Source organism: Anomaloglossus baeobatrachus, chromosome 3, assembly GCF_048569485.1.
Source record: "Anomaloglossus baeobatrachus isolate aAnoBae1 chromosome 3, aAnoBae1.hap1, whole genome shotgun sequence".
In the NCBI taxonomy this organism is placed as follows: domain Eukaryota; kingdom Metazoa; phylum Chordata; class Amphibia; order Anura; family Aromobatidae; genus Anomaloglossus; species Anomaloglossus baeobatrachus.
The window spans coordinates 313,276,119-313,294,649 of NC_134355.1; the positions used below are offsets into that span (position 1 = coordinate 313,276,119).

At 46.1% G+C, this 18,531-nt stretch overlaps 1 protein-coding gene across 1 annotated transcript in view; it reads right to left on the reverse strand.

The window, feature by feature from the left end:
* Nucleotides 1–4,760: 4,760 nt before the first annotated feature.
* LOC142295223 (G-protein coupled receptor family C group 6 member A-like) overlaps nucleotides 4,761–18,531 on the reverse strand; it is a 97,644-nt gene continuing 83,873 nt past the window's right edge. The window contains exons 5-6 of the mRNA XM_075338313.1: nucleotides 10,537–10,654; nucleotides 4,761–5,844 (exon numbers count right to left, since the gene is read on the reverse strand). Coding sequence (XP_075194428.1) covers nucleotides 4,793–5,844; nucleotides 10,537–10,654 — 1,170 coding nt within the window. The 3' untranslated portion in view covers nucleotides 4,761–4,792. The remainder of the gene's footprint in view (nucleotides 5,845–10,536; nucleotides 10,655–18,531) is intronic.

The following is an 18,531-nucleotide window of genomic DNA, read 5'->3' on the forward strand; positions in this document are numbered from 1 at the left end:
GTTTGGAGCGAGCTTGGCCTATCCCAATGGCTGACCCCATACTAAAGAAGGTTCTACCCAGTAGACCAAAGATCACTATCAGGAGGGGTAGAAATTTCCGAGATATGTGGGTACATATCCATCATGCTGCATCCAATAAGGATAAAACTTTTTTAGGCACTGCTGGACCCAGCAATCAGAGTGGCTGCTCTCCATGCGGCGGGTGAGTCCCCTGCCCCAACATATGTCGCAGAAATACCTTTACTGACTCTATTGGCAGTTAAAGCTATCAAATTAAGAGATTTATTACATGTTCATCAAAAGCTGTAATTTATTACGCGACATGTCCGTGCCCAAAAATTTACGTAGGATTAACTACTCGTCAGTTAAAGGTTAGAGTGCGCAAACATGTGTTGGGGATTGAGGCTGCACCCAGCCAGCTGTATGTGGCCACTTTGAAAACCATTCCGAAGCATTTTTTTGTAGATCATGGTTCCAACAATGCCTTATTTAGAGTCCTAGGGATTGATCAGATCGATCTTGGGATAAGGGGTGGTGAGGTGAGTAGGAGATTGGCCCAATTAGAGGCCAGATAAATATACACATTGAATACCGTGTGTCCATCTGGCCTCAATGAGAATGTTAGTTTTGTGCCTTTCATATGAGGCAAGTCTGCTTGTTAATCACGGTATATATATTGGGTATATGTTTATATTTCGTATATATGTATTCTTGTATAGTTTTTTCTGATGAGGGTATGATAAGGTGAGGTATAAAATATATACTGTATATATCATGTGGTATGCGATATAGTCTACTTGACCCTGTGCGGTGGTTATTTTATCCATTTTAATTATTTTGTGTGTGGTTTTGTGTGTTTTTAATTTTGTTCTTTCATTTTTCATTAGAATCGGACTGTGTTAGATGCTTGGACTTAAATCTTTGCATCATTTGGACAGGGCACCTTGCGATGTGGTTACCATTCTATCTATTGTCTACCCTTATGAGATAGCAAGATTCGGACATTTTGGAGCTTGACATTCATAATTCTCAGGGTTATGAACATATATATTATATATATTTTGAGATCGTGTGTGTGAATGAGTATGGGAAATATATTGGTATTTAATATTGGGGACTGTTTGGTATATACAGTGCCTACAAGTAGTATTCAACCCCCTGCAGATTTAGCAGGTTTGATAAGATGCAAATAAGTTAGAGCCTGCAAACTTCAAACAAGAGCAGGATTTATTAACAGATGCATAAATCTTACAAACCAACAAGTTATGTTGCTCAGTTAAATTTTAATAAATTTTCAACATAAAAGTGTGGGTCAATTATTATTCAACCCCTAGGTTTAATATTTTGTGGAATAACCCTTGTTTGCAATTACAGCTAATAATCGTCTTTTATAAGACCTGATCAGGCCGGCACAGGTCTCTGGAGTTATCTTGGCCCACTCCTCCATGCAGATCTTCTCCAAGTTATCTAGGTTCTTTGGGTGTCTCATGTGGACTTTAATCTTGAGCTCCTTCCACAAGTTTTAAATTGGGTTAAGGTCAGGAGACTGACTAGGCCACTGCAACACCTTGATTTTTTCCCTCTTGAACCAGGCCTTGGTTTTCTTGGCTGTGTGCTTTGGGTCGTTGTCTTGTTGGAACATGAAATGACGACCCATCTTAAGATCCTTGATGGAGGAGCGGAGGTTCTTGGCCAAAATCTCCAGGTAGGCCGTGCTATCCATCTTCCCATGGATGCGGACCAGATGGCAAGGCCCCTTGGCTGAGAAACAGCCCCACAGCATGATGCTGCCACCACCATGCTTGACTGTAGGGATGGTATTCTTGGGGTCGTATGCAGTGCCATCCAGTCTCCAAACGTCACGTGTGTGGTTGGCACCAAAGATCTCGATTTTGGTCTCATCAGACCAGAGAACCTTGAACCAGTCTGTCTCAGAGTCCTCCAAGTGATCATGAGCAAACTGTAGGCGAGCCTTGACATGACGCTTTGAAAGTAAAGGTACCTTACGGGCTCGTCTGGAACGGAGACCATTGCGGTGGAGTACGTTACTTAGGGTATTGACTGAAACCAATGTCCCCACTGCCATGAGATCTTCCCGGAGCTCCTTCCTTGTTGTCCTTGGGTTAGCCTTGACTCTTCGGACAAGCATGGCCTCGGCACGGGTGGAAACTTTCAAAGGCTGTCCAGGCCGTGGAAGGCTAACAGTAGTTCCATAAGCCTTCCACTTACGGATGATGCTCCCAACAGTGGAGACAGATAGGCCCAACTCCTTGGAAAGGGTTTTGTACCCCTTGCCAGCCTTGTGACCCTCCACGATCTTGTCTCTGATGGCCTTGGAATGCTCCTTTGTCTTTCCCATGTTGACCAAGTAGGAGTGCTGTTCACAAGTTTGGGGAGGGTCTTAATTAGTCAGAAAAGGCTGGAAAAAGAGATAATTAATCCAAACATGTGAAGCTCATTGTTCTTTGTGCCTGAAATACTTCTTAATACTTTAGGGGAACCAAACAGAATTCTTGTGGTTTGACGGGTTGAATAATAAATGACCTTCTGAATAAACTTTTCACAATTTAAAAAAATAAAAAAAGAAATAACATTCTTTTTTGCTGCAGTGCATTTCACACTTCCAGGCTGATCTACAGTCCAAATGTCACAATGCCAAGTTAATTCCGAATGTGTAAACCTGCTAAATCTGCAGGGGGTTGAATACTACTTGTAGGCACTGTATATATATATATATATATATATATATATATATATATAATATATATATATATATATATATATATATATATAATATATATATATATATATAATATATATATATATTTTCCCCCTGTGGTTATAGGCATATCCATGAGACTATTTATGAGAAAAAAAAATTGTACTCATGTTCACATAGCAAGGATATGCAATGATTATTATGTCAATTGTTTTATATGAAAGGCTAGGTTATATGTTTATGTGTGTTATATGCAATCCATTTATATGTTATCTGGACTGTTATGTGAATCATATCTATATAAGCCTAATTTGTATCAATTTTTCCTCATTCTCTTACACGTAACTTTTTTTGCAGGGTGTTTAGCTATGATAAATGAGATCAAAGGATATGGATTAAATGGTATAGATGGGCATGTAAAGATGGCTAATTTATCCATTGATACGGGACCATATGGTCTGCATGTGTGCCTGCATATAATGTGACATTCTAATAAATATAATATGGTTGTAATTTCCCTTTTAGATGTGGTATGGTTGGTGCACACATGCAGTATATGGTCTTTTGATCATATTGCATGATTTAGGGATTAAGTTCTCATTCAGGCATGGGACCATGATGTGTGTTGGGTATGATTTCTATCCTCATCTAAATTTTTTTCAAATAAATATGTCCTAGCTAATAAATAACTGTTCATATGGGGGATTAGATCCTGTGGGTGCCGCTCCAGTGTGAGCATCTGGATGTGACATAGCTGTTACGCTATTTGAGCTCTACAGTGGATTAGGTAATCAGGTACTGGCATCTTTGTTATCCAATGGCAGCGCACACTAGTACGCATGCGCTACGTGGGTTGTCCGTCGTCCGGCTGTCACGCTGTGTCAATTCCAGTCGGGTGGTCTGGGGTCATAGGTACCTGGGATCACCTGACTGGTTACACGGCGACCGACCTGGCGGCGGAGTCATCACCATGTAGAAATATGCGTTAATGAGGTGATATTCTGCGATTGGCTATTTGATATATAAAAGCCTCCCACCTTCGGCCTTTTAACCACGCCCCCCGATGAAGGTAACTTTGTGTTACCAAAACGGTCGTCGGGTGGCCTGTGGGACCCTCCTTTACACCCTTGACTTCCAGCATCTGAACTTCTTATATGTAAGTGTATTTTTTACAACAGGCTTTTTATATATTAGGTCATTCACCTTGCCGATACTATTTTCAATGGTTATGTGTTCAGGGATTGATGTATGGGTGTATGTTGACATCTAGTGGGCATAATGATTAATGCACTGTGCTACATTGCATTTTTTAACTGTTGCAATTAAATCCTGTATACAGATGGGTCCGAAACTTTTCTTGGGGTGAAAGATTTTTTTTGTACCTTGTTTCCACCACCCAATTGATGTTGTCTGTTCTAGCGTTCACAATAACATTTGCATTTTCAATACAATGGGCCTTTGATCTTTTTTTCTTTTGTTTGGTTCATGTCCATTATGAAGTACACCTCAACGTTCTTGGATGGCTTTCACGCTTTTTGATCAAAAATTGATGACAAAGTATTTCACATTTTTTACATGTCTAGCAAAAGTGAATCCATGTATTCACTAATTGCTGACACATTGTGTATGAAAATATTTGCATATTGGCCAAAGTATAAGTGCACCTCCATAGTAATGTAATACTAAAGGTGTGTAGACCTTTTTTTAGAGGTTCCTTTTTACCAGTCACTGTGTAATATGCACACAATTAACAGAATAAAGAAATTGCAGTATAACATAGAATTCATTGTGTCATTTCATGTAAAAAAAAATACAAAATTTCAATATTACATACATTTTACTAAATACACAAAACATAAAAAATCAGTATTATTGGTAAACCACCCAAAACCATTTTTTTTATTTTAATTGTATTTATTATCATTTTAATTATTCATATTTTTGACTAAATACACAATATTTTGTATATTCAGCACTATGCCACTAATAAAATCAGTATGATTGGTAAACCATCACAAATCAATTTTTTTTATTTTTATTTTATTTGTTAGCATTTTTTTATTTTTAATTCTACTAATAGCTATAATGTCTTTTCCTTACTTTAGCGTTAGTGCCCAAAGTCAGTTGAGGTGACTGGATAGGTACAATATCTGGCTTTATACTAGCTACATGGACCACTACATTTATCTTGTCCTTACAAAATGACTGCACCTTTCTTTTACCTCTATAAAATGAAAAGATACTCTGCAGGTATTTTTCTCGAGTGCAATTCTCTATTTTAAAAACTAAGATGTAACAACCTGGCAAAAGGTGACAAGATATGACTCCAAATATTGAGGTTAGGATGGCCACAGCTTGCACTGCTGAAAGATACATGCCGCTTGTAGTATTTATATAGATTGGGATAAAGAGAATCCACACAAACATATAGACCAGCATGCTAAATGTGATACATCGAGCCTCGTTGTATTTCTCAGGCAGTTTTCTTCCCCTGTAAGCTAGAAGGAAACAAATCAATGCAAGAAGGCCAATGTAGCCAAGCATGATGCCAAAGGCGGCGTACGAGCCTTCATCACACTTCAGTACTATCGCGTCATTCACTGAGTAGTCGTGACGGTAAGGTCCATTCATCACCAGCCATATTGTACAAATAAGTACCTGAATAACACTTAATGCAATAATAATAACTGCTGGCAGGTACTTTAATTTAACTAATACTTTGCCTTTTTCAGCAGACTCAAAAGCTAGCAGGATCTGAATAGATTTTATCAGGATGCAAGATACAGAGATGGTGAAGCTGATGCCAAAGAGAGGTTGTCTGACTTTACAGAAGGTATCATTTGGTTCTCCAACAAAAAATCCAATGCTCACAAAACTAATAAGCAGTGAAATCATTAATAAAAAGGAATAGTAGCCCCCCGCTGCTTTTACTGCTGGGGTATCAAAATGTTTAGCAAATAAAATTCCAGACATTAACAAAAGCAGAAATCCAATGGCCCAGAAAACCTCCAGTGTAATGGCATATGGGTCTTTCCATTCAAAATATTCAATTGTCCTGTTTGTACATTGCACACTTCCATTGTTTGACCATTGCCAAGAAGGACACTTCAGACATTCAGTCATATCTAGGAGAGAGATATTAATGAGATGTGTTATTTTGGAGCACATAGGTGCAAGGCAACAGAACTGATCACTGAACCACATTGCAACTCCGATCCACTCTGCGATTTGTGGCATAGATTATTAGTAGATGTCATCTTCCTGATGACTGCGTCTTATAATATTCATAATTTATGTGGACCAATATTTAGGATCTGCTCATTGTACCATTCTTTTCTATCATTCAGAGCTGATGGTATTTTTTAACAGCAAGAATCATATTGTCTCAAAATCTATTATTGCCACCAAAAATAGCAGCACCATATGCATATCATACCTCAATATCAGTTAGTGGGGTCTGTCAGAATCTGTGAGAAAACTGATCTGTCATAATTGCACGGTTCTTTATTTATTTACAGAACCCATGATAGTAGTGTGCCTCTCTGGCAAAACCAGGGTGTCACAGAGGTCTGCATACATCTTTATGGTGCAGAGCTCACTCTCCCTTGGGAAGTTTCCCTCGCAAATACATACCAGCCTATCAGGCCCCATTCGCCCCCTCCTCAGGAAAACGGGAGGGGGAGAGAGGAGCTTGGAGAGAGCAGAGTTGGAGCTGTAGTCAGTCTGCTGGAGGGGAGAAATCTGGAAGCAGCTCCCGTGGGGAGATAGGAGAAGTGGTAGTGATGGCCTCAGGAATAGGCCAGCCGCTTGTGGGGCCCAAAGTGGACCAGGGAGAGGGTAGTGGCCCGCCCCCCGGTGCCGACTGTCGGCAGACACAGACATTCGGCAGGAGAAAAACAACCGAATTACACTCATGGGTGTGGGACCCGTCCTCACAGCATCCGTGGGCACCAGTTACCAGCAACCTGGTTAATTCTTGGACTCGTGTCAGTTATTGCCTTATACTGTGAATACTCCTGCACGACCCGGTCCAAGCTGTGGATTGCACCTGTTACTCCCCAATCCATCACACCGGGGTCCCGAGACATCAACACCCTACCCGTGGAGGGAAAATCACCACCTTGCTGCCCATTAACATCTTCGGGATCCTGTGACCGGCAGCGGCGGTGCTCCATTACCTCACCGCACACCACGGGTGGCATCACGGAACATAGACTACCAAATATCCCCTGTATTTAATCCCCCTTTTATTGTGGACCCTGGAATCACAGATCAGGTCACGCCACCGGGATACCTGCAGAAGCGACCCCTTGGCCCGGATCTGAGTAACCCCTATCCCTGGGCGACACAAATTGGCATCACGAACAGGATTGAACCTATCCACTTTCCTGTGGAAGTGCGCCTTGAATTTACTGTCAGCGGCGTCCCACTGAGGAAAAGTCCTGAAGTCCACCATTTTATCCGCCATTTTAGGCGCCAAAAACAACAGCTTGGCGCCTTCTTCCCCGAGCAGTGGGCGCAAAAAAGAGGCTCCTCCCCCTGAGAACGCAGGCGGAAGTGAAGCTCCGCAGGACCGGAAGCTAAAGAGAGATTTTAATAGTTGCTAGAAGGACTGCTCCCGAGTACCAAGGGGGAGCAGCAGGAAGGGACTGCAGTTCATGTAACCAGGGTTGTAAAGGCAGGGACACCAGGACTTTGCCAAATTCCATTCCTGGACAAGCGAGCCACAACCCCGATGACAGCTCAACTGGCTCCGGCAGTCTGCCCGGCCGCAACAGTGATGACGTCGGCTCCGGCAGTCCGCCCGGCCGCAACAGAGGCGACACCCAACCGGAAGTCTGCGCCAGATGCAGCACCAGCCGCTCTCAGGTACCCCGTCCCGGCTGTGGAGCAGCCAGAGTGCACCTGCAGAAAGGAGGAGCAGGCCACTGAGCGATGAGGCCCTCGGCAGTTAGTGAGGCCGGTTGTAGCCGGCGCAGAGGGCATCTGAGTGGGCCTGGCTCCTGAGCAGGAGGGGGAGCATGGAACCCGTGCCCCGTACTCGGAGCGGCGGCAACAGCAGCGGTAGCGGAACATGGACGGCTACCCGCAAGTTGACAGTTAAAAGTTGAACATTTTAAAAGTTTTAAAGGACCCGCGTCTGCAAAAAAACCTCCTGCCTTTGTTGAACGTCCCCATGTTCCCGGGAGACGCCAACCAGCACATGGGTGGAAGGAGGAGGACCCTGCTCTACTTGTTGAACGCCGCCGCGGTCGGTGCCGCGGAGGGCGCCATCAGGGGTCGGAGCCCCTGGTGGAGGATGGCAGGGAGTTAAAGGAGTGAGGACAGTTCCCGTTATAGAGCCCTGTTTACCATACCCGCACTTCAGGCAGTGGAAGACGGGGTCTTTATGGACAGTGCCACCGTGAGTGAATGTGGCATTGGGGACCTGTGCTGCCCTGTTGTGGACTGTGGGAAAGTTACCGAGGAAGCTGCGTCGGCAGCAGAGTTAACACTTTTCAGTTTGAGCAAACGTACCTCCCGATGTGGGAAGATGCATGTTTGTAATGTTTAACTTTTCCTTTTTCCCGTTTAATAAATGCAGGTAGCTGGACAGCCCGCGGATGGTCTGTATTTTACCAAGGGGGAGTGTGCCTCCCTGGCAAAACCAGGGTGTCACAGAGGTCTGCATACATCTTTATGGTGCAGAGCTCACTCTCACTTGGGGAGTTTCCCACACAAATACACACCAGCCAATCAGGCCCCATTCGCCCCCTCCTCAGGAAAATGGGAGGGGGAGAGAGGAGCTTGGAGAGAGTAAAGTTTGAGTTGTAGTCAGTCTGCTGGAGGGGAGAAGTCTGGAAGCAGCTCCCGTAGGGAGCTAGGAGAAGTGGTAGTGAGGGCCTCAGGAGTAAGCCAGCCGCTTGTGGGGCCTGAAGTGAACTGGGGAGAGGGTAGTGCCCCCCCCGGTGCCGAGTGTCGGCAGACACAGACATCAGGCAGGAAAAAAACACCCGAATTACACACACGGGTGTGGGACCCGTCCTCACAGCATCCGTGGGCACCATTTACCAGCAACTTGGTTAATTCTTGGACTCGTGTCAGTTATTGCCTTATACTGTGAGTACTCCTGCACGACCCGGTCCAAGCCATGGACTGCACCCGTTACTCCCCAATCCATCACATCGGGGTCCCGGGACATCAATACCCTACCCGTGGAGGGAAAATCACCACCTTGCTGCCCATTACCATCCCCGGGATCCTGTGACCGGCAGCGGCGGTGCTCCATTACCTCACCGCACACCATGGGTGGCGTCACGGAACATAGACTACCAAATGTCCCCTGTATATAATCCCCCTTTTTATTGTGGAGCCTGGGATCACAGACCGGGTCACGCCACCGGGATACCTGCAGAAGCGACCCCTTGGCCCGGATCTGAGTACCCCCTATCCTTGGGCGACACAGTAGTACAAGGAGAGTCTTACATAGGTTGTCCACTAATTGGACAACCCCATCTCAATCACTGTACTTCCCTCATGTAAAATAATAAATGCTACACTCACTTCTGGTGCAGGCACTGTTCCAGTGATATTGGATCCTTCTCTTCTGGGGTTCTTGTAACATTGATGTCACGCAAGCCCCACAGACAATCAGTGGCTGTGGTTTGTCCAGATATCAGTTACATCTATTGCAGGGAAAAGTGAAGTAGCCACTGATTGGCTGTAGGGCTCTAGTGACACAACAATGTCACAAGAGCACCAGGTGCAGACATCACTGGAACAGCACCAGCATCAGAGGTGAGTACGGGATGTTGTTATTTTACATAGGGAAAATAAATTAATTGAAAAGGGGTTGTCCCAATACTGGCCAATTTAAGGCCTCATTCATACATCTGTGCATCACGTACGTGTTCTATTTGTGTTAGGCCATGTGCCCATGGGAGCTTTTTGCTGCGGAGTTTGCCGCGGAAAACCTGCGGATTTTTCTGGATTTTCCAGATAAATCCGCAGGTTCTAGCATGTACAGGCACTCCCCATGTTACCCTATGGGACATGGGGAGTGTCTGTGTCCACGCTGCAGAAAGTGCAGCTGCGGAATCTCCTGCGGAGATCCCTCAGCCGCACCTAACTGCATGTCAATTATTCATGCGGATTTACTTGCGGAGATCCCGGCCCTCCGCTATGGAGATAGAGGCCGGGACGTCCGCAGGTAAATCGCGTGAAAGTTCGCATGTTTCCCGCAGCTATTCCACTGGAAACTCGCAGCTAAAAATAGCTGCGGATGCCGGCGGGCAGCTGCGGGAAACATGCGGCCGTACCTGCGAATATATCCACAGGTACGAGCGCCCGTGGGCACATGGCCTTATTCTATGTAGTAGTCTATAGGGCTGTTCACATGTCAGTGGTTGTTGGTTCTTGTCACGTTCTGGATCTCAAATGGCATAAGTGGTTTCATGATTAACATTGAAAAGGCTCTTTCAAACGTCTGTGATCATCGACTAACAACATGTCTCCTGAGCTGAACGTGACAGCCTCATAGAAATGTATAAATCTGTCATGCTCAGATTGTGAAATGCGCGGCCAATCCATGTAATGAGATCCACAATCTAACCGATGGTTACAGACATCTGCAAACGCCCTAATGAGTAGGAGAAGCTTTGTCATTTTTTTGGTTTTCAATAAAATGCATTGATGGTGAATACTGAAACACTGACCAACACTGATGAAAACCTGATCCAAAACACTGAAGATAGATTTTATTTTACATAGTACACAAACTTAGAAATCATGCTAGAAGCTAAGGCAGTGCAGCTCCAGGCTACTAACATATTACTTACCAGCCATAGGTGAATAATAATCCTTAGCACAAAGAACACAGTCATAGCAGCAGCTTATGTAAGAGTACTTTCTGAAATACCCGGGAATACAAGACTTGGAACAATTAGAAAAAGGAACCTGCAAAGTAATTAATACATTATTTGTAAAAAATGAACTCTCATATACAAACATCATATTGTTCTCCATACTAGCATTACACAATGTTGACAAACTAGTCTTTTTTACAATGTTTCAGAGTGCTTGAAAAGTGACAGCATGAAATGTGTTTTCCATTGCCTATACATTTGTAAGATCAGAGATAGACGGACATACTGTATAATAGTAGCAGAATGATAAAAATAAAAGCGTTGCTGTAATAGCAGGGAATTATCAGGTAATGTTTCTTTATGATATTTTATAGAATTCCCCTCATTATGTATTTTGTTTGTAACCTGGAAAAAGCCTTTGTCTTCTTTCACACACTAGTGCCTTAGCTAGTCAAAACCAGTGGTTGTTCCTGTATAACGGGTGGGGAACCTTTTTACTGATGGGGGCCATTTGGAAATTTCTACCAACCTTCGGACCGCACAAAATTATCAATGTGAAATTTTTACTGCTATATTTGGTCAAACAATTAACTAACTCACCCCTACTGTGGTGGCCGGAGCTGCTTCTCTTTGGTGCAGCTGTGATGTTTGATGATACTAAACATGTTGCTTCTCACAGCTGCTTATTCAAGATTGTCTTGGTTTGGAGCACAGTCAACTTTTTGTGATAAGATTGGTAAATCATATACATCACATAACAGACATTGGGACTGTTGTATATACATCACAGGAGAGCCTGGGGGCATATACTTCCCATGGGAGTCACTGGCACTGCTGTATATACATCACAGGAGGGCCTGGGGGCATATACATCACATAGGAGACTTTGGGACTGCTGTATATACATCACATAGGAGACGCTGGGACTGCTGTATATACATTACAGGAGATGTATATGCCCCAGGTCCTCCTGTGATGTGTAAGACCCATCCCCTCTTGTTGTATATATGCCCCAGCCCCTCTTGTTGTATATATGCCCCAGCCCCTCTTGTTGTATATATGCCCCAGCCCCTCTTGTTGTATATATGCTCCAGCCACTCTTGTTGTATATATGCCCCAGCCACTCTTGTTGCAAATATGCCCCAACCTCTCATGTAATGTATATGATCCCTGCATCTCCTGTGATGTATATATCACAGGAGGGGTTGGAACATACACAACAGGAGACGTTGGGGCATATACATCACAAGACAAGGCTGAGGGCATATACATCAAAAGAGAGGCTGAGGTCACATAAATCACAAGAGGGTCTGAGGGCATATACATCACTGAAGCGGCTGGAGCATATATGTCACAGGAGTGGCTGGGGCATATACATCACAGGAGATGCTGGGGTACAGATATCACTGGGAGGCATAGATATGGTTTTGGGGCACAGACAGGATTTGGGGGGCATATACTCCACTGGGGGGGCACAGACATCACTGGAGGAGCACAGACATTACTAGGGGGCACAGACAACTCCTGGGGGGAGCACAGACATCACTATGGGGAGCACAGACCTCACTATGGGGAGCACAGACATCACTAGGGGGGCATGGACATTACTAGGGGGCACAGACATCCCTAGGGGGAGCACGGAACAGTAGGGGGGCACAGACATCACTAAGGGGAGCACGAACATCACTGGGAGGCACAGACATCAGTAGGGTGGCACGGATCTTTAGGGGGGGCACGGACAGCACTAGGGGGACATGAATGGCACTTGGGGGGTACTCTGAGAAACAAACAACACTTGTGGAGCACAGACATCGCTAGGGGTGCACGGACTTGGGAGCACAGCACTGTGGGTGGTACACAGAATTGTGGGATGTCACACAGCCCTGTGGGAGTGGGGGGCACACAGCCATGGGGGACGGATGGGGGGCACACAGCCACGGGGTACGGAGGGGGGGCACACAGCCAAAGGAGATGGGCACACAGCCCTGGGGGACAGGGGACGGGCACACAGCCCTAGTAGAGGGGAGGCTCAAAGCCCTGGAGGAGGAAGTGCACAACACAGCGGGAGCCAGCGCTCAGCACAGCAGGAGCCAGTGCTCAGCACAGCGGGAGCCGGCACACAGCGCTGGAAGCCAGCTCTCTGCACAGCGGGATCTGTCGCTCAGCACAGCGGGAGCCGGCACACAGCGCTGGAAGCCGGCACACAGAGCTGGGAGCCGGCGCTCAGCACTGCGGGAGCCGGCACACAGCACTGGAAGCCATGAAGTTGCTGGTGCTGCTCTTCTTCTGTGGGATGGGAGCACTAACCCTACCCACAAAATAAGTCCTGAGCAAGCGAGCACTGATCAGCGTTCGGTAGTGAGTGCTGAATAAGCGTCCTCGCAGTGCACATGGGGATTTAAAGGCCGGCAGCTGGCATGATGCGACCAGCAGATTCCCAGGGGCCGCATAAAAAGTCAGAGGTTCCCCACCCCTGCTGTATAAGAAATTTTTACATATCTTTCCATTATACTTTTTCTTTATGTCCCACTTCTGGTACTGGCCTAGGTCTTTTTCAGACATCAGTCATTTTCTAGTATGCAAAAATGATCCAAGAGTTTTTCTCATATGAGTTTATCCTTGTGTTTCCCAGATAAAATTTATACTTATATTAGTGATTGGAGCTGTTCACATGTCCATTTATTTTTGCAGACAGGCACTGTCCTATGCTATAACATTTGTCCAAGGCCTTTTCGATAAAACATCGGATAGCACTTTTCCAATTTATACACTTATGTGAGCGAGCCCTCAGAACTCTTATTTAAAACTAGAAGGTGTCCAGATTCTAACGCATCGGGTATTCTAGAATTTACGTATTGTGTAGTTAATGTATGATTTTTGTTATATATATATATATATATGTGTATACATATATATATATATATATATATATATATATATATATATATATATATAGATGTTGTTGTGTGTAGCTGACAGTGTTTGTGTAGGGCGCTGTAAATGTTCTGGGTGTTGTCTGGATGTGGGGGTGTGTGAGAGCGGTGTTGTATGTGTGTTGCGTTGTTTGTCGAGCGCTGTGTGTCTGCAGCATTGTGTGTGTGTGGTGCTGTGTGTGTTGCGCGGTTTGTGTGGGTGTGGAGTGCATGTGTGTGTGTTTTGGGGGGAGGTATGTTTTGTGCAGTGTGTGTGTTGCGCGGTATGTGCGTATATTTATGTATGCCGCGGTGTTTGTGTGTTGGGTGTTGTGTGTGTGTGGGTGTCTGTGTAGGGCGGTGTTTGTGGTTCCCAGTGTGTGTGTGTGGTGTGTTGTGCGGTGCGCGTGTGGCGGTGTGTGTGTGGGTTTTGGGGGACGTGTGCACCCCTCATCGTGCTCCATCCCCCATGCTGTGCACCCCTCATCGTGCTCCATCCCCCATGCTGCGCACCTCCCATCGTGTTCCATCCCCCATGCTGCGCACTCCCCATCATGCTCCATCCCCCATGCTGCGCACCCCCATCATGCTCCATCCCCCATGCTGCGCACTCTCCATCGTGCTCCATCCCCCATGCTCCACACCCCCTATTGTACTCCATCCCCCATGCTGCGCACCCCCCATCGTGCTCCATCCCCCTTGCTGCGCACCCCCCATCGTGCTCCATCCGACATGCTGTGCACCCCCCATCGTGCTACATCCCCCATGGTGCACACACCCCCATCGTGCTCCATCTGCCATGCTGCACACCCCCCATTGTGCTTCATCCTCCATGCTGCGCACCCCCCATCGTGCTCCATCCCCCATGATGCGCACTCCTCATTGTGCTCCATCCCCCATGCTGCGCACCCCTCATCGTGCTCCATCCCCCATGTTGTGCACCCCCCATCGTGCTCCATCTCCCATGCTGCACACCCCCCATCGTGCTCCATCCCCCATGCTGCGCACCCCCCATCGTGCTACATCTCCGATGCTGCGCACCCCCCATCGTGCTCCATCCTCCATGCTGCACACCCCCCATTGTGCTCCATCCTCCATGCTGCACACCCCCATCATGCTCCATCCTCCATGCTGCACACCCCCCATCGTGCTCCATCCTCCATGCTGCACACCCCCCATCGTGCTCCATCCCCAATGCTGGGGCCGCCGGGGGCGGGTCCGAGCGTGGCAACGTGTGCCGGAGGCGGGGCTGAGCGGGCGAGGCGTCAGCGTATGCCGGCTCCCTGCACATGTGTACCGGGAGCCGGTGTACGCTGGTAACCATAATACACATCGGGTAACTAAAGGAAGCGCTTCCTATAGTTACGCGATGTGTATCATGGTTGCCAGCGTACACCGCCTCCGTCACAATCCCAGCATCACAAGGTTATGTCCGCCGGGGCCGAGTGTGCCAGCGTGTGGCGGGGCGAACGGGCGAGGCGTCAGCGTATGCCGGCTCCCTGCACATGTGCACCGGGAGCCGGTGTACGCTGGAGCGGGCGATGCGTGCGGAGGGCCAGGGTGAGCGGCTAATCCATGTGGGGGGCGGGGCCAGGCTGACGCGAGTGGCCAATCCGTGGGGGGGCAGGGCCAGGCCGAGCCCAGCGGCCAATCCGACAGTTGTCACTGTAACGACATTGTCACGGTGACACAATTTTGGAGCAAGACAGACAGACAGACAGAATAAGGCAATTATATATATATAGATACTGACGTCGGAATGAGTACTGATGTGAAAAAGGGTTAACTTGTATAAGAAATATGTCCACCCACATTCAAGAAAGTCTTATATTGAACTTGCTCATGTGTACAGGACATCTCTTCTAGTTTCCAAAATGTGGGGCCCCAATGATGATTAATGATTAATGGCATTGGATAACCATACAAAAATAAAGATAAAGCTAACTTTTTGTGTTTGAACATATTGAGTTGTTTTCAGGCAAGTTTTTTAGTGGAAACCGCTTCAGGAAACTTTCCTGCTTTGCAAAGTGTTTTGAGGAGTTTTTTTATTCCTCTGAAGCAACTTTGGAGAGCGTTTCAAGTGTTTTTACAGCTTTTTCCTAAAATATTTTTGTAGCCTTTGAACACTGTTTGGTTTGGAGCATTTTACATCAGGAGACGCTTAAAAAGTCTGATATTCACTTTCTATTTTCCACCAAATGTTTTCTAAAACCTTCAGTGGTTATACACTCTTTGTTTTTTCTTAAATGGAAGCAGTCAGTAGGATGAACCCTCCTAAGCCTTTTATAAGGGCAAGTAGGCCATAAGAGAGATGAAAAAAAAATATCTGATATCTGCGGTCCAATGTCTTATGCCGGCGTCACACGGTATGATATATTGGGCGATATGTCGTCGGGGTCACGTCGTTAGTGACGCATATCCAACATCGTTTGACATATCGTACCATGTGACACCTCCGAACGACTGTGAACAAGCAAAAATACTTACCTTATCGTTGCTCGTTGACACTAGAGATGAGCGAACCGGTCGCGGTTCGGCTCGAGGTCGGTTCGCCGAACGGGGGTCCCGTTCGAGTTCGGTTCGTCGAACGTTCGACGAACCGAACTAGAACCAATAGGCTATAATGGGAGGCAATCACAAACACATAAAAATGCATGATAAATGTCATGATGGGCTGGTGCACCTCATCCTCACTACAATCGTCACTACTACTACACTAGTGAGGATTGTAGTGAGGATGAGGTGCCCCAGCCCATGATGGGCTGGTGCACCTCATCCTCACTACAATCGTCACTACTACTACACTAGTGAGGATTGTAGTGAGGATGAGGTGCCCCAGCCCATGATGGGCTGGGGCACCTCATCCTCACTACAATCGTCACTACTACTACACTAGTGAGGATTGTAGTGAGGATGAGGTGCCCCAGCCCATCAAGTAATGGGCTGGGGCACCTCATCCTCACTACAATCCTCACTACAATCCTGAAGTGCAGTTTCTTCAAATTCATTTAAAGGCACTTGGAATGCTGAAATTGCTGCTTATAATTTAAGCCTCTATTAAAAACCTTTTATCAGCGCTGGTTTATTGGGGATTTATTGGGCTGACAGGGGGTAATAAAGATGGAGTCTCTAATGTGTCTGTGTATTTATTTCTATTAAAGTATTTTTTCTCTGTGTGGTTACTTTTTTTTAACCCTTTATTGGAGATTCTTAATGGCCGGGTCAAACGTGCCTGACATTAAGAATCTCTGGCTTAATACTGGCTAGTAAAACAAAGCCAGTATTAACTCATGATTACCCAACAAGCCACCCGGCTCCAGGGCTGTTGGAAGAGTTGGATACAGCGCCAGATGATGGTGCTTCTATGAGAGCGCCATTTTCTGGGACGTCTGCGGACTGAAATTCGCAGCAGAGGCACCCAGAAACCTCGGGCTAACCTGTGCTGCAGATTCCAATCCCCAGCTGCCTAGTTGTACCCGGCTGGACACAAAAATGGGGCGAAGCCCACGTCATTTGTTTTTTAATTATTTCATGAAATAAGTGAAATAATTAAAAAAAAAAGGGCTTCCCTATATTTTTGGTTCCCAGCCGGGTACAAATAGGCAACTGGGGGTTGGAGGCAGCCCGTAGCTGCATGCTGTACCTGGCTAGCATACAAAAATATGGCGAAGCCCACGTAATTTTTTTGGTGGGCAAAAAACTTCTGCATACAGTCCTGGATGGAGTATGCTGAGCCTTGTAGTTCTGCAGCTGCTGTCTGCTCTTCTCCATACAGACACACAGCAGCTGCAGAACTACAAGGCTCAGCATACTCAGCATACTCCATCCAGGACTGTATGCAGAAGTTTTTTGCTGAAAAAATTATGTGGACTTCGCCATATTTTTGTATGCTAGCCAGGTACAGCAGGCAGGTACGGCTGCCCCCAACCCCCAGTTGCCTATTTGTACCCGGCTGGGAACCAAAAATAAAGGCAAGCCCTTTTTTTATTATTTCATGAATTTCATGAAATAATTAGAAAACAAATGACGTAGGCTTCGCTCCATTTTTGTGTCCAGCCAGGTACATCTAGGCAGCTAGGGATTGGAATATGCAGCACAGGTTGGCCTGAGCTTTCTGGGCCCCACTGCTGCGAATTGCAGTCTGCAGCCGCCTCAGAAAATGGCACTTTCATAGAAGCACCATCTTCTGGCGCTGTATCCAACTCTTCCAGCACCTGCCTGCTATACCTGGCTAGCATACAAAAATATGGCGAAGCTCACGTCCTTTTTTTGTAGTTTTTTGGCCAAAAAATTAAAAAATGCTTCCCTGGATTTTCCATTGCCAGTGAAGGTAACACCAAGCAGTGGGGGTTAGCAGCCAGTAGCTGCTTGGATTACCCTTAGCTAGCAATACAAAAAATGCAGCGGGAGCCCATATATATTTTTTTTAATTATTTATTTAAATAACTAAAAACAAAATGGGCTTACCTGTATTTTGATTGCTGGACATCACAGTGCTGTAAAAATAAATCTTTAAAAAAAATGACATAGCGCTCCGTGGTATTTTTGATTCTCAGCGCAGATAAAGCAGACAGCTATGGGTTGCCACCCCCATCTGCCTGTCGTTACCTTGGTTGGCAATCAAAATACAGGGAAGCCCAATAATTTTTTCTATTTAAAAATAGTTAAAAAAAAATGACGTTGGTTCCCCCCAATTTTGATAGCCAGCTAGGGTAAAGCAGACGTCTGTAGCCTGAAAACCACAGCTGGCAGCTTTACCGTGGTTGGGGATCCAATGTGGAGGTCCCCTCAGGCTCTTTTTTTTATAATTATTTTATAAATATTAATAATTACACAAAAAAAGAAGGGTCCCCTCCAAATTGGATCACCAGCCAAGGTAAAGCGGACAGCTGTGGTCTGGTATTCTCAGGGTGGGAAGGTCCATAGTTATTGGGCCTTCACAGCCTAAAAATAGCAGGCCGCAGGCACCCCAGACGTGGCGCATCCACTAGATGCGTCAATCCTGGCGCTTCACCCCAGCTCATCCCGTGCCCTGGTGCAGTGGCAAACGGGGTAA